Source organism: Diplotaxodon limnothrissa, linkage group LG23 (assembly GCF_057381915.1).
Source record: "Diplotaxodon limnothrissa isolate DT_005_m linkage group LG23, D_limnothrissa_male_GT1.1, whole genome shotgun sequence".
NCBI lineage: Eukaryota > Metazoa > Chordata > Actinopteri > Cichliformes > Cichlidae > Diplotaxodon > Diplotaxodon limnothrissa.
In genome coordinates, this window is record NC_140617.1 from 2,516,123 (window position 1) to 2,528,741 (window position 12,619).

General features: G+C 40.1%; 1 protein-coding gene and 1 pseudogene across 1 annotated transcript; both read left to right on the forward strand.

Moving 5' to 3' along the window:
- The first annotated feature begins 6,169 nt into the window (after nucleotides 1-6,169).
- Nucleotides 6,170-10,956, forward strand: ptgfr (prostaglandin F receptor (FP)). Its single transcript, XM_085347987.1, has 2 exons — nucleotides 6,170-6,964; nucleotides 10,648-10,956. The coding sequence occupies exons 1-2, from the start codon at nucleotides 6,170-6,172 to the stop codon at nucleotides 10,954-10,956; spliced, it is 1,104 nt and encodes a 367-aa protein (XP_085204113.1).
- Nucleotides 8,660-10,192, forward strand: LOC146607229 (uncharacterized; annotated as a pseudogene).
- Nucleotides 10,957-12,619: the final 1,663 nt, after the last annotated feature.

Genomic DNA, 12,619 nt, shown 5'->3' on the forward strand with positions numbered 1-12,619 from the left:
TGGGTCCAGAGGGAATCCTAGAACAGAGCTGGCCCTGCGGATCAGCCTGTTAAGTCTCTTCCTGTACCCGGCTGAGATGCTGCCGCCGCAGCAGACCACACTGTAAAAGATGGCTGAGGCCACCACAGAGTCATAGAAGGTCTTCAGGAGTGGGCCCTCCACTCCAAACGACCTGAGTCTCTGCAGCAGGTACAGCCTGCTCTGCCCTTTCCTGTAGAGGGCGTCTGAGTAATGAGTCCAGTCCAGTTTGTTGTTCAGATGAACACCAAGTGTAGCTGTCCACAGCCTCAATGTCCATACCTTGGATGTTCAGTGGTTGCAATGGAGGATGTTTGTGCCTGCAGAAGTCTACCACCAGCTCTTTGGTTTTACTAGTGTTGATCTGGAGGTAGTTCAGCTGGCACCAGTCCACAAACCATGGGTCAGTCCTCTGTATCCTTGTCGCCCCCATCAGTGATGAGGCCGACTATTGCAGAGTCATCAGAGAACTTCTGCAGGAAGCACTGGGTGGAGTTGTGGGAGAAGTCTGCAGTGTAGATGGTGAAGAGGGACGGAGCCGGAACCATTCCCTGTGGGGCCCCCTTACTGCAGACGACCCTGTCCGACACGCAGCCCTGAGTTCTCACATACTGTGGTCGGTCGGTGAGGTAGTCCAAAGTCCATGTAGTGAGGTGATGGTCCACTCCTGAGCTCTCCAACGTGTCCTTCAGGACTGTGGGAAGAATACTGAACCCCCTGAGCCAGAGGGTGAACCAGACATGAGCTAGGAGGAATGTACAAACTCAGAAACACTGAGACGGTGTATAAAATGTAAATAAAAACAGAATGCAAATCTCATAAACCCATATTTTATTCACAATAGAACATAAAAAAAGCATCAAATGTAGTTTCAAGTAAAGATAATAATAAGGGCAATTTGAATATGAGGACAGCAACATGACTCAAAAAAGTTGGGTCAAGTTTAGCACTCAGTAGCATTCCCTTTTCTTTTAGGAATAGTCCTGCAAACGTCTTGAGAACTGAGGATGTCATTGCTGAACTTTTGTTAGAGGAAGGTTGTCCCATTTGTGCTCACCAGTCTCAGGACTTCTTTCTCATATTTTTTCATTTCATGACGCATGAAATGTTTTCAGTTGGTGAAAAGTCCGTACTGCACGCACGCTATTATAATAGACTCAGTGTACACAAATATGCAAGGCTTTGCCTGAAAAAAACATCTGGATGGGAGCATCTGTTGCTGTAAAACCTTGCAGCACCAATAGCGCCCTTCCAGATGTGTAAACTGACAATTCCACAAGCACTGGTTTCTTCTTTGGGTGATAGAGCTTTGACCTACACTTGTCAATGGCATTTTAAACGTTTCTGGAGCTGTTCCTCAGCCCATACAGTCATTTCCATAACAGTATCATATTGCCCCTGGCCCCGGGCACACAGAGATTTTGCCAGATTCTCAGAATCTTTTGAAGACATTATGTACTGTAGATGATCAGATATTCAATTCTTCACAATTTTATATTGAGGAACATTATTCTAAACTCATCAAGAAAGAGTTTTCCATACAGGATCAGTTGGGGGTCCTTGTTAACAACAACAGCCTCCAGTGCTGCCTTGTAACGTCTGTAAAAAACAAAAGAAACAATCTCTTTCCTTTCTTGCTACTCTTCATGTTGCTAAAAGACAAACAGCAGCAGCAGCTACTTTTCATCTGTTTCTTTATTCTCATTATTCATATTTTTACCCAGTGCTTGATTTATAAAACAGGAGGTCTTGGAACACAGACAGGGAGCCTTTCCAATGAGTCAAGGCAGAGAAAAAGTGACAGAACACATAAATAATCTGCACTGCCTGGAGAGTGTTAGAGCTGGCTGCCCTAACACTGCCTGCAATCATAATACTTTCCTACACTATTCCTAATTCATAATAAAAAGAACTCCTGCCAATGAAAAAGAAGCCTCAACTTTCTCATTGATTACAGAGTTAAAGAAAGTCTGAACATGAAAAAACACAAAAGACAAAGGCGTACTTGTTTAACATGCTGGAGGAGCGCACAAAGGTCGTTAGCTTAATGAGACTCAAGAGAATGTGTTCCAGATCTGAGTAAATACCAACAGGAGCTGAACTTGTTTGTTGCTTCAAGCTGTTTGTAGGAGTCTTTCCTCTGAGCTTATTTGATACCTGCAGCTTCACAAAACTACATACAGCAGCACCCATTTGTGAGTCCTCAGAGCCAGATAGTTGTGCTTGTTTATTTGTGTGGCACAGAGTGGAAACTTTATTAGTTATTTATGAGAATCTGACATGATCATTTCAAAAATAGAAAAGTAATTAAAAGAAGAGACTGTTAGCGAAACAGCAAAAACAGAAGCAAGTGACATGAGAAGGACGTAGGTTTAGTTAATTAGTATTTTAACTTCACTGCAACGACAGCAGATGTAAAATGAGACCATAAATCCTTTATCACAATATAAGTTATGTCCCTACAGATCTCTGTCGTGTATCCAAGGTCAGGGAAGAGGGACTATGACACAAAACTACAATGTGGATCTGGAAGGTGAGCCAGGAACTGGCAGCTGTAGGCTGTTGTTATTGTCAGATAATCCGCTTCTCTCTCAAGTGTTAAGTACTTGCATGATCAAATTTGTGCTGTATCTGAAAACGAGGTTAATGTGAGATATTTGGCCTTCATCCAACCTGTGTCCAAACTGCTGAGGATTTTCAACAGTTTTGCCAGTGACTCCATTTTGAGCACATTTTGCTACTTCTCCCACTTTGCACCAACTCTGCTGAATTAACAATTTCAAACTGAAGGACATTTGCTGGGCAGGGTTGCAGAGACTGAGTGACAAATGGGGCAAAGTAATGACGGAAGAGAGAAGACGAGTGAGAACAGAAAGTACGTTACCTGTGAGTCTTTGCTCTGGAGTGGTTTTCTGAGATGATGGGAGATGTGAAGAAGAAGTAACAGTACCACTGGCAAAAAGCCTGCATTATGGGTTATTTTCCCATTTTTGCCCCATCTGCTCACAGCTCCATCTGAACCCTGCTGAGTCAGCCTGACTATTAGAACAGCCCCATTAGATACACCCAACAAAAGAACGCGATTGTGCTCCCATGCCTGTGCTTATGCTGGTTCTGCTACTTGTCAACACTACAGTAGAAGGTGTAATGTCTCCTCAGATGATTGCATCAGGAGTCACCTTTTCAGATAATTAGTAACCACCATAAGACAGCAAAGAGAAAGGTTTCATTACCACTTCAAGATGATAAGACATTCTGTTTTCGCACTGAGAACAGACAACGGTAATTACAGACTCAGGAGATAAAATCCGTGTGAATGGAAAAGAAAAGTACCTTTTCTCCTTTTCATTCATCTTTTCTTGTGGTCATTGAAAGCTGTATTATGACACGCAGCTAGGGAGGCTGCTGGATCATCTCCGACCTGCATCTTCATTGTTCAGACTGCGCTTTCACTGGCAATTTATTTTATGAAAATATCATTTCATAAAAATTACCTACTCTTATCTAATTTGATAAGAGTAGGTATGTTTCTTTTATTACTAATTGATTGTTCTGGCAAAATATATCATTATTATTCCTGAATGGTCTTTAGCACGTTTATTTATTTATTTTTTTGCTTAATGGTTTGGCTTATTTTATTCAAAGGATGGAAATCAATAGCAAAGAAAAAGAACTTGGGACTATTGTGCTCTTATTAATACTTCAAGCTACTGATACAAATCAATAAAGGCTTTGATCCAGGAGCTATAACTTCTGTGTGGCTGAGGTAACAGAGATTATCAGGTCACTTCTAAGAAAAAATACAACTTTACTGTTCCTAATATATAAAATTATGAGAAAAATCTTGTTTTTAAGTAAAAACACCATCATTGTAACGGTTTTATTGTTTTCAGTCATTTAACACCCAAACCTCTTTTTCATTTCCAAATAATCATATGATTCATAAGTAATCATAATCATGTAAGTATCAGCAGTATGTGTGCAACTAGTTTCTTCTTCTTCTACTATTCCCCTGCAATAAATATTTCCTCTTAGAAACCTTTGCTCCTTGTTGTGAGCAAGTAAGTGCGGAGCATGTGGAGTATGAACGCAATTTGTCCTCCCTCATCAGATAAATCACAAAGGATCAAAAAGATTGAACTTTGCTCCTGGAGCAGACAAAACTGCACTTCAACATATTCCATCTGCTTTGTAGGCAGTGCTAGAATCATGTGCAGCGTGTATAAACAGCACTCCTAACAGATTTGTTGTATTTTGTCAGAAGTGAGAATCTCTAGAATCAGACTTAGTAGACAAAGGAAAACGTACAAATATGATAGAAGGACAGATGTGGATTGGGTAATGTGTGGAGTTGAACCACACTGAGTCAGGAGAAGAGTCAGTCTGTGAGAAAGACTGTGGGGAAGTGAGCTGTAGTTATGGAAGAGTATAAATTCTTAATTGCTGCTGACCTACCAGTCTCCAGATATGTCAGCTTTCAATAAGCCATAAAACAGCTGCAGTTTTAGCTTAAAGCATTATTTAAATGAGTAACTCTACAGATTTTACATATCAAAATAGGTTTAAGTTAGTTTTGCAAATGTAGTGGAAAAAATTATTTAAATTATTTTGTGACTTCAGGAGTACCTGAAAGAAATCTCATGCACTGGATCAAGTAATGCCTCGAACCTCTAAAACCCTTTTCTTATATCCGATTGAGGCTGATGGCTCAAAACTACACGTGGTGCTCGTCACCCAACACAAACAAATCTCCGGTCCAGCAGTCGCCAGTGGAATTATGATGAGCAGTAAGAAGAAAAATGAGTCCAGTGATGATAAGATGACATTTGCTTTTTTGGCTCTGAACACTGAATCGATTTCGATCAAACCCTTCATCGTCTCCACAGACTGCAGTGATGATTTGGTTTAGTACTTCTTTAAAATAATGTTAAGCACAGCATGTCCTTCACATGACTTTTAAAACTTCTGAGAAAAAAAACAACTAAAATGGGTTGTTTCTTCTGACAGAAATGCGCACTTAGAAGGTCGCTGGCCTTTCCTGATCTTTTTATGGGACTTTTGGTTTGCTCAGTTCACCAGCCTTTAGTTTGTTCGCATTTCTTAAGGTCATGGGCTTCTTTCTTTAGCAGACCTCCGTGGAAAACGAGACGCCTGATGGCAGATGAACAAAAATGACTTAATGTCCGGCTGCACTTTACCATGTGGAGAAAAAAAGGCGGGGTTGACTAATAATCTGGAGTGCAACAAATAAAAGGACACTGCCCTGAAGAGCCAAACGCCTGGGCACGTCCACCAGAGAAGACTGATGTGGTCTTAGGGCGCTTGGGTTCAACTTTATGAAGACATTTGTTATCGAATATTCAATTCAGGAGACGCGACCGACACTGCTGATAACTGCGTAAATAGTGCGGGCGACTAAATACATAGAACAATACAGAAAAGAGAGGAAAACTTTTCGATATATTTGCTCACACTTGGAGACGCTTTTCGTTCCATGGATAATTACAATCATTAATAACAATAATTAAATCATGTTAGCTTGGCAGCATTTTATCAGTCGGTGCAATCCCCAACCAGAGTGTTAACGCACATACAAGAGGACGAAAGCAGATTCTTTCTTGGTGTGCAGCCTCTTGAGTTGCGTCTGAGCTCAGAGCTCGCCTATGCGCCCTCATCGAGACTTGGCACCTGCTGTACGCAGACGGAACAAGGACTGGAACAACATTAACTGCCGTCTCTTCTGTTTTTAAAGACAGAGAACGAGGGGGCTTTTAACTTATGGAGAGCTATCCCAGCGAAGCCCAAACCTGAGGTAAGGAATTATTTATTGAAATCAACCAAACCGAGGAATCTTCAATAGTCAGAAAAAGGTCATGAATTTGAGGAAAGAAGCGTTCACTGCACTCTGATGTGGTCTGATTGTTCCTATTGGAAAGAGAAATGGATGAGTGGGAATTACTACAAAAGCAATCGCAATAGGAGTTTAAAGTGTATATAAGCTTTATTCTTGAAAATATTAATAATGTTAAACTTGTGTCTTACTTGCTTCCAAGTCAATTTTATCAGTAGATTTCATCCAAACCATTGTTTTGGTCTAATTGAATCACACAGATATTTTCCATTTACCTTCTCTTTCAGACTTATTCCAGCCATGTCAGCTAATGGGAGTTCAGAGTCCAGCTGCAGGTCAGAGGTTAGACCCACCAATAACACCTGTTTCCAGAAGGAACTGTCTATCACTGCATCAGTAATCTCTATGACTGTTGGCATCTTCTCCAACAGCCTTGCTCTGTTCATTCTGCTGAAATCCTACAGCAGCATCCGCACCAAGTCCAGGGCATCCTTCCTGCTGTTTGCCAGCAGCCTGGTGATCACAGATCTGCTGGGTCACCTCATTAATGGATCCCTGGTGCTTTTTGTGTACAGTGCTGAAAAGAAATGGGAGAATTTTGATCCTTATCAAATCATATGCACCATCTTTGGGGCATGTATGGTGTTCTTTGGCTTGAGCCCCTTGTTCCTGGGAAGTGCTATGGCTGTGGAGCGCTGCATTGGAGTCACTAAGCCTATCTTCCACTCCACAGTGTTGGCCTCACACCACATGAAAAGGCTCCTTGGGGTCACCTGGCTGCTTGCTGCACTGGTGGCTGCGCTGCCTGTAATGCTGTCGAAGCCCTACAAGGTTCAAAGGTCCAGGAGCTGGTGCTTTTTCCTTATCGAGCAAACCAAAGACTGGCTGGATGTGCTCCTGCCGCTGCTATTTTCATTGCTGGGGCTGCTGGCACTGCTGATCTCCATTGCCTGCAACACGCTAACAGGCTGTGTTCTAATACAGGCCAAACTGCGCCACAAGCATCACTGCAGAAGCATGCCTTATCACATAGAGATGATCTGCCAGCTCCTGGCTATCATGCTGGTGTCCTGCATATGCTGGGGCCCATTACTGGTAAGACCTCCTCAGCACACCTTTAACAGACAGTTAAAAATTACAGGGAAAAACGAAAAATTACAGAGCGTAGAGTGACACTGAGGAAGCTAAGCTGGATTTGTTCCCTGCTACCTAAAGCCTTTCCATATATCTTTGTTAAAGCAGTGTTATGTTGCATTTCTGATCATTAAACTACTGCTGTTGGTCAGTGTGTCCATGATGCATTTTGAAGATGAGTAAGTACATTGACATCACAGCAATAATGGGAGTTTTTTTTTTTAAATACTAGAATTGTTAGCAAACTTAACAGCTGCTTACTGGAGGTCAGAACAAGAAACCACATCACACTCCCACAACAATAGAAGCCTAACTGAGCATAGCTAAAATATTAATGACAGCAATACTAAATGAATGAGATTAAATTAAATTGAGATTAAATATTACCAGTCATCTGATTCTTTGCAGCATTAGTATTTATTTAATTAAAAATTCCCAAATAAAACAATAAATTAAATTACATTAAAGTCAATGTAACCAAGTAAGATTAAAAGGTTCATGTCAATTAGATTAAACACACAAATTTAAGTAATGTTTGCATTTTCACAGTAGTTTAATAACAGTGTTATCATAGTCAACTAAAACTAAATGCTAAAACCAAAACCAGGTGTGAGCAAACATTTTAGTGAGTTAAATTAAAAATAAAAACCAGATCGTTGAAACTCCCATAAACTGAAAAAAGAATACAAATATTTCAGCTTCCTTGATGAGACTTTGATAGATTTGTTTACTGACACTCTGCATGTCTGCAAGACTGTGAGTCAGCGGCGTTCAAAAGGTGTTTTTATTTTAGCACCTACATTGATTTCCATAAATGTTGCTTCTGACATATGGCCTCCATACACTCATAACAATAAAAAAATAAAAGTAACACTGAAACAAATGAAAACTAAACTAAAACTGAACATTTAAACTGAAATTTAAATTAAAAAACACTGAATTAAAAACAAAAAGTCAAAAAAAAAGTGCAATAAATGTGATAAGATGAAACCATTTGGAAGAAAATCGATTGCAGAAGCATGAGCATGAAGACAGAGAGAAGAGTCATCATAATGCAGACTCCCAGATAAAGGAGGTGGAGAGTAACATGACCCCTATAAGCGAGCGGTGATGGAGCCGAGTGTGATTGGTGACGGGGTTTTCCATCGAGAGGCCTTTAAAAATGACAATGATATGGAAATGAGAAGGAGGAAAATGAAACAGAGGTGATGAAAAAATAAGCAGAAATAATAGCTGTTATCACCAAAAGGAACGGAGACAGAATGTGAGAAAACAGATCCTACTATACCCGAGCATGTCTGTGGTGCCCTAAGAAAGCTCTGTTTGTCTGTCTTTGCATTTTAAAGGGTTTGATACAAACAGGTTTTTCTCCACTTCCATCACTGTTCTTTTCTATCCTTGTCATCATCATGTAAAAGATGTCTGATGTTTAATTGTTGTACACTGGTGGAAATCAGCAAATGTATTAATTAACCCTCTGATGCATAGTGGTCACTGGAGTGGACAGCTACTAAAACGTACATATCTCTTTAATGCATTGGTTTCTATGGTGGAACTGCATATTAGCCTCTAGAGTGCTCTCTGCTGCCATGCTCCATTGAGGTCAATTCAGTGTTCAGTTAGTGCAACTGCAAGTAAATTTCCTCTGAATCAAAGATGGCAGACAAACTGTCACCCCTGCCGACCACTGCTGGCATATCCTGTCAATCCTTCTATGCTAAAAGAGCCCAACAGGTAAAAAAAATATGATGATATGCAGTAACATCTAGGGAAGGATATTATCTGTTTGGAATAAGAAATTGTTATGTCTAATATGTAGAAAACTACAATTAACCATGTGTCCACTGTAGTGGACATCATGCATTACCCACTATATTTTTTTAACATAAGTCATAAATTGTCTCACTGTTTTTTGGGACTGTTTTGGTTATAATTAAGCATATAATTGTTACATTTATAAGCTACTCATTTAAAATATATATTTCTGTGCAGATCAGCTGTAGTTTGAGTTACTATAATAATTATTTTATCATATTTTGTAGACTTCAAATGCAGCAAAGAATAAGGCAGCGTACAGAATAGTCCAGGAAATTCCATCCAGCTCCAGTGATGATGATTTCATTGATGAGTGCAGTGATGAGGAGTTCAGTGATAAGTCCAGTGATGATGAGAGTGGCTGCCAGAGCAGAACAGAGACATAGGAACTACGGATGATGAAGACACAGACAGTCAGGATGCAGAAAGTGAGAACGATGAGGGGCAGGATGAAGAGGAAGGTCAGTATGATCAGGGAGCTGTGGGAGATGGGTACATGGCACCTGACCATACTCAAGCCCGCAAAAATATTTGGAAAGTCCAAGACAATGACTTGGTTGGAGACTTGCCTCCTTTTCTAGGAGAGTGGAAATTGAATGTGGAGGGGAAGGATCCCATAGATTTCTTCAGACATCTGTTTCCAGCAGATCTAATTGATAATATAACATACAACACCAACTTGTATGGGAAAGAACTGTCAGTAACAAGAGAAGAGATTCTCCCTCCAGCAATGCAAAAGAGGAAGACCCAGTGGGACCCCACAACCCGTGAAGTGGAGAGCAGTCACCAAAGTAGCCTGTGAGGTCAGGTTTGCCACAGGATATCACTGGCCCCAACTGACCGAGGTGAAAAATGCAAACAGGTGCCATGATGTTGTGTGCACACGGAAGACCAAATACATCTGCATGCAATGCTGTGTGCCATTGTGCCCTGGATGCGTTGCAAACTTTCGCACAGCCTAGGTGTGATGAACATAGAACTGTTTGGAGATGCAGAGACTAAGATGTCAGTTTGTGTTTTCTTCCAGCATGCTACTAAGGGCTTGGTAATACTGTCCTGCATCGTTATAGAACTGTGTAGACTCAAAAATGTTTCTCTTGTTGGAGATAGTTTGCCATATTCAGGTGTAGGATTCACAGCTAGGACTGTTGATTGGTTTTGTTATTTACGTCTAAACATTGGGGCCTTATGAGTTGAAAGTTCCAAAAAAATTGCTGAGATGTTTTTCAAAGGATACAAGCAAACAAGTGTTTGTATATTTACAATAGAACACAAGGTAATTAATTTTTACAGTAAATTCACAGTATTTCATGCTAAGTGCTCAGGCGCATGTAGTCCACTGGAGTGGACAAGTTTATAACTTTATAAAAAAACATATTTTTGAAAAAAAAAGAGTTAAACATTTTTTTTCATGTCCTGAGAAGAATAAAAGCACTTAAGAAAAAAATCTTGACCAAGGCTTTCATAATTCATGCATCAGAGGGTTAAGGACTTGTGATGCCAAGCAATAGATGCCAGACAAGCTGAAAAATATGGCAGCTGCTTTGAAGACTCTTCCAAATAATCGTGGTTTTGAATTATTATTCAAATTAAGCAATTCTAATATTTAAAAAAAAAAAGAAAGTAAATGCTTTGAATTAGAGATTTCTTAATAACAACAAAGATGCAAAATTGCACACACTAATCTTACCTCGTTTTTCCTGTAACTTCCCAGCCAGTCTATCACAACCAGTCTATCACAACCAGTCTAACACAACCAGTCTAAAATTGTTTTCTATTAAAGTATTTGATAAATATTTAGAATAACTGTTTTTCTACCACTCCAATAGATCCATGTCACCATTCTGAGTACCAGAGCCACGGATGAGTCTCCGTCTTTTAGTCTGCTGACTATACGCATGGCTACGTGGAACCAGATCCTGGACCCGTGGGTCTACATCCTGCTGAGGAAGGCTGTTCTCAGGAAAATCTTCGTGTTGCTTCATGGCTGTTGTGGCTCGAAATTTTACACCCTCCATCGGTGGCAGCGCAGTATGCTCCACAGCTCAGCGGAGACCAGCAGCTCCAGTGGGTCATCTGATTGCCGCTGCCTCGGTAAAACACCTGTGCATGATGTTGTCATCAAATCCATCACCTGAACCCTGTCCTGAGTCTTTTATCTGAGAACGCCAAGGTGCTGAAAAACAAAAGGAAAGAAAATCATTTGGAATACTAGAAGGACATTTCTAAAGAACGCTTATCCTAAGGTCAATTTTAAAGTGACCCAGGTCCAAAACAAAATTCCTTTGATTCTTCCTTTGCATGCGCTCTTCCTCTTTGCAAAGTTTCATCCCATTTCAGCTCCTGCAGATGAATAAGACGCACTGAGACACTAGAAGACTATCAAAAATGCACTTACACAAACCACAAATGTTTTCTTGTAACATTTGCAAAATGATCACCATGAATTGTCACTATTACTGTATATTGTGGTATTGACTTTTTGTTCTAAACTTTTAGCCCCGCCTTCTGCATCAGGGGCACTAGACAAGTTCTATCAAAAACTGTCACAGTGTTAGAGACGAACTAACAGTCACTGTTAAGTCGTAGACATTGTTTTATTCATTCCTGGCTTTGTTCCACGTGCAGCTCCAGCCTGTGTCTTTGCACTACTATTTATTGATTGTGACTGAGTCTTCTTTGACCTTACATGTTAACTTTTTATTATAAGGATTCCAGTATAATGTGTTAATCATTTGGTTTGCACAGATGTGCAAGAGACAATAAGCGTGCAAAAAAACAAATGATCATCCTCCACCACCATGCTGACATCAGTATGATGTCTTTGTGCTAATATTGTGCTGTACTTAGTTTTCATCAAACATGGCTGTGCATTGATGCCAAACATCTCTACTTTGGTGCTGTCTGTCCAAAGCACATTATTCAAGAGGTCTTGTGGTTTGTTCAAATGCGACTTTGCAAACTTAAGCCATGTTGCTTTCATGCTTTTAAAGAGAAGAGGCAACCCTGGCATTTAGCAGGACCAGAAGCAGTAAGGGTATACCGGTACTTAGGACTGTTTTACCTGAAGCAAATATTTTGTGCTGAAAGTCTAGTTGATGTTTAAAACAAGCTTCTCCCAACAATTTCACCACAACAGTAAACTTTTGCTCATTGAGTGTTTTGAATGTCATCAAGTGTTTTCTTTTTTTATAGTGTGTGAGCTGTTAACGTGATGGTGTATACTGTACCAGCCTTTAAACAATTTAAGCCTGCATTATGTTATAACATGGACCAATTGAAAACATGATTTTTGCCTGTATCAGTACGTTTGATGTTTTAAATGGTTCGGGTGAGTGTTGTGCTTTTCTTTCAAAGTGTTGTAAAGAATGATCAGAGTAAGAAGTTTCTGATTGAAGTATGTAACGCTGCATTCAAGTGTGATCATGATCAGAACGAAAGCAGATGTTTTGAGAGGATCGTCTTTCAGCAGTAAGTAGTCTGCTGGTAGGTGCGTTATTACTTTGTAAATGTGATTTTTTCGCACCGGTGCTTCTGCATCATGACACTTTTTTTTTTACAAAACAACACAAAACTTTCCAATGTGTTTGTGCTGTACTGTGTAATAAAACGGAAAATGGAAAAACAAACCATAAACATTAAAGAGAAAATGGTGGAAATGGTTTTTTTTAATGCGTTGTAGTCAAGATAATGTGAGTTCACAGCGAGGTTTTCTCCACCTAAAACATCTTTCGAGGACAGAGTGCGTCTTGTTTTAGCCCCAAGGAGTCTGAAATATGAGACTAGAATAGGCAAGAAATC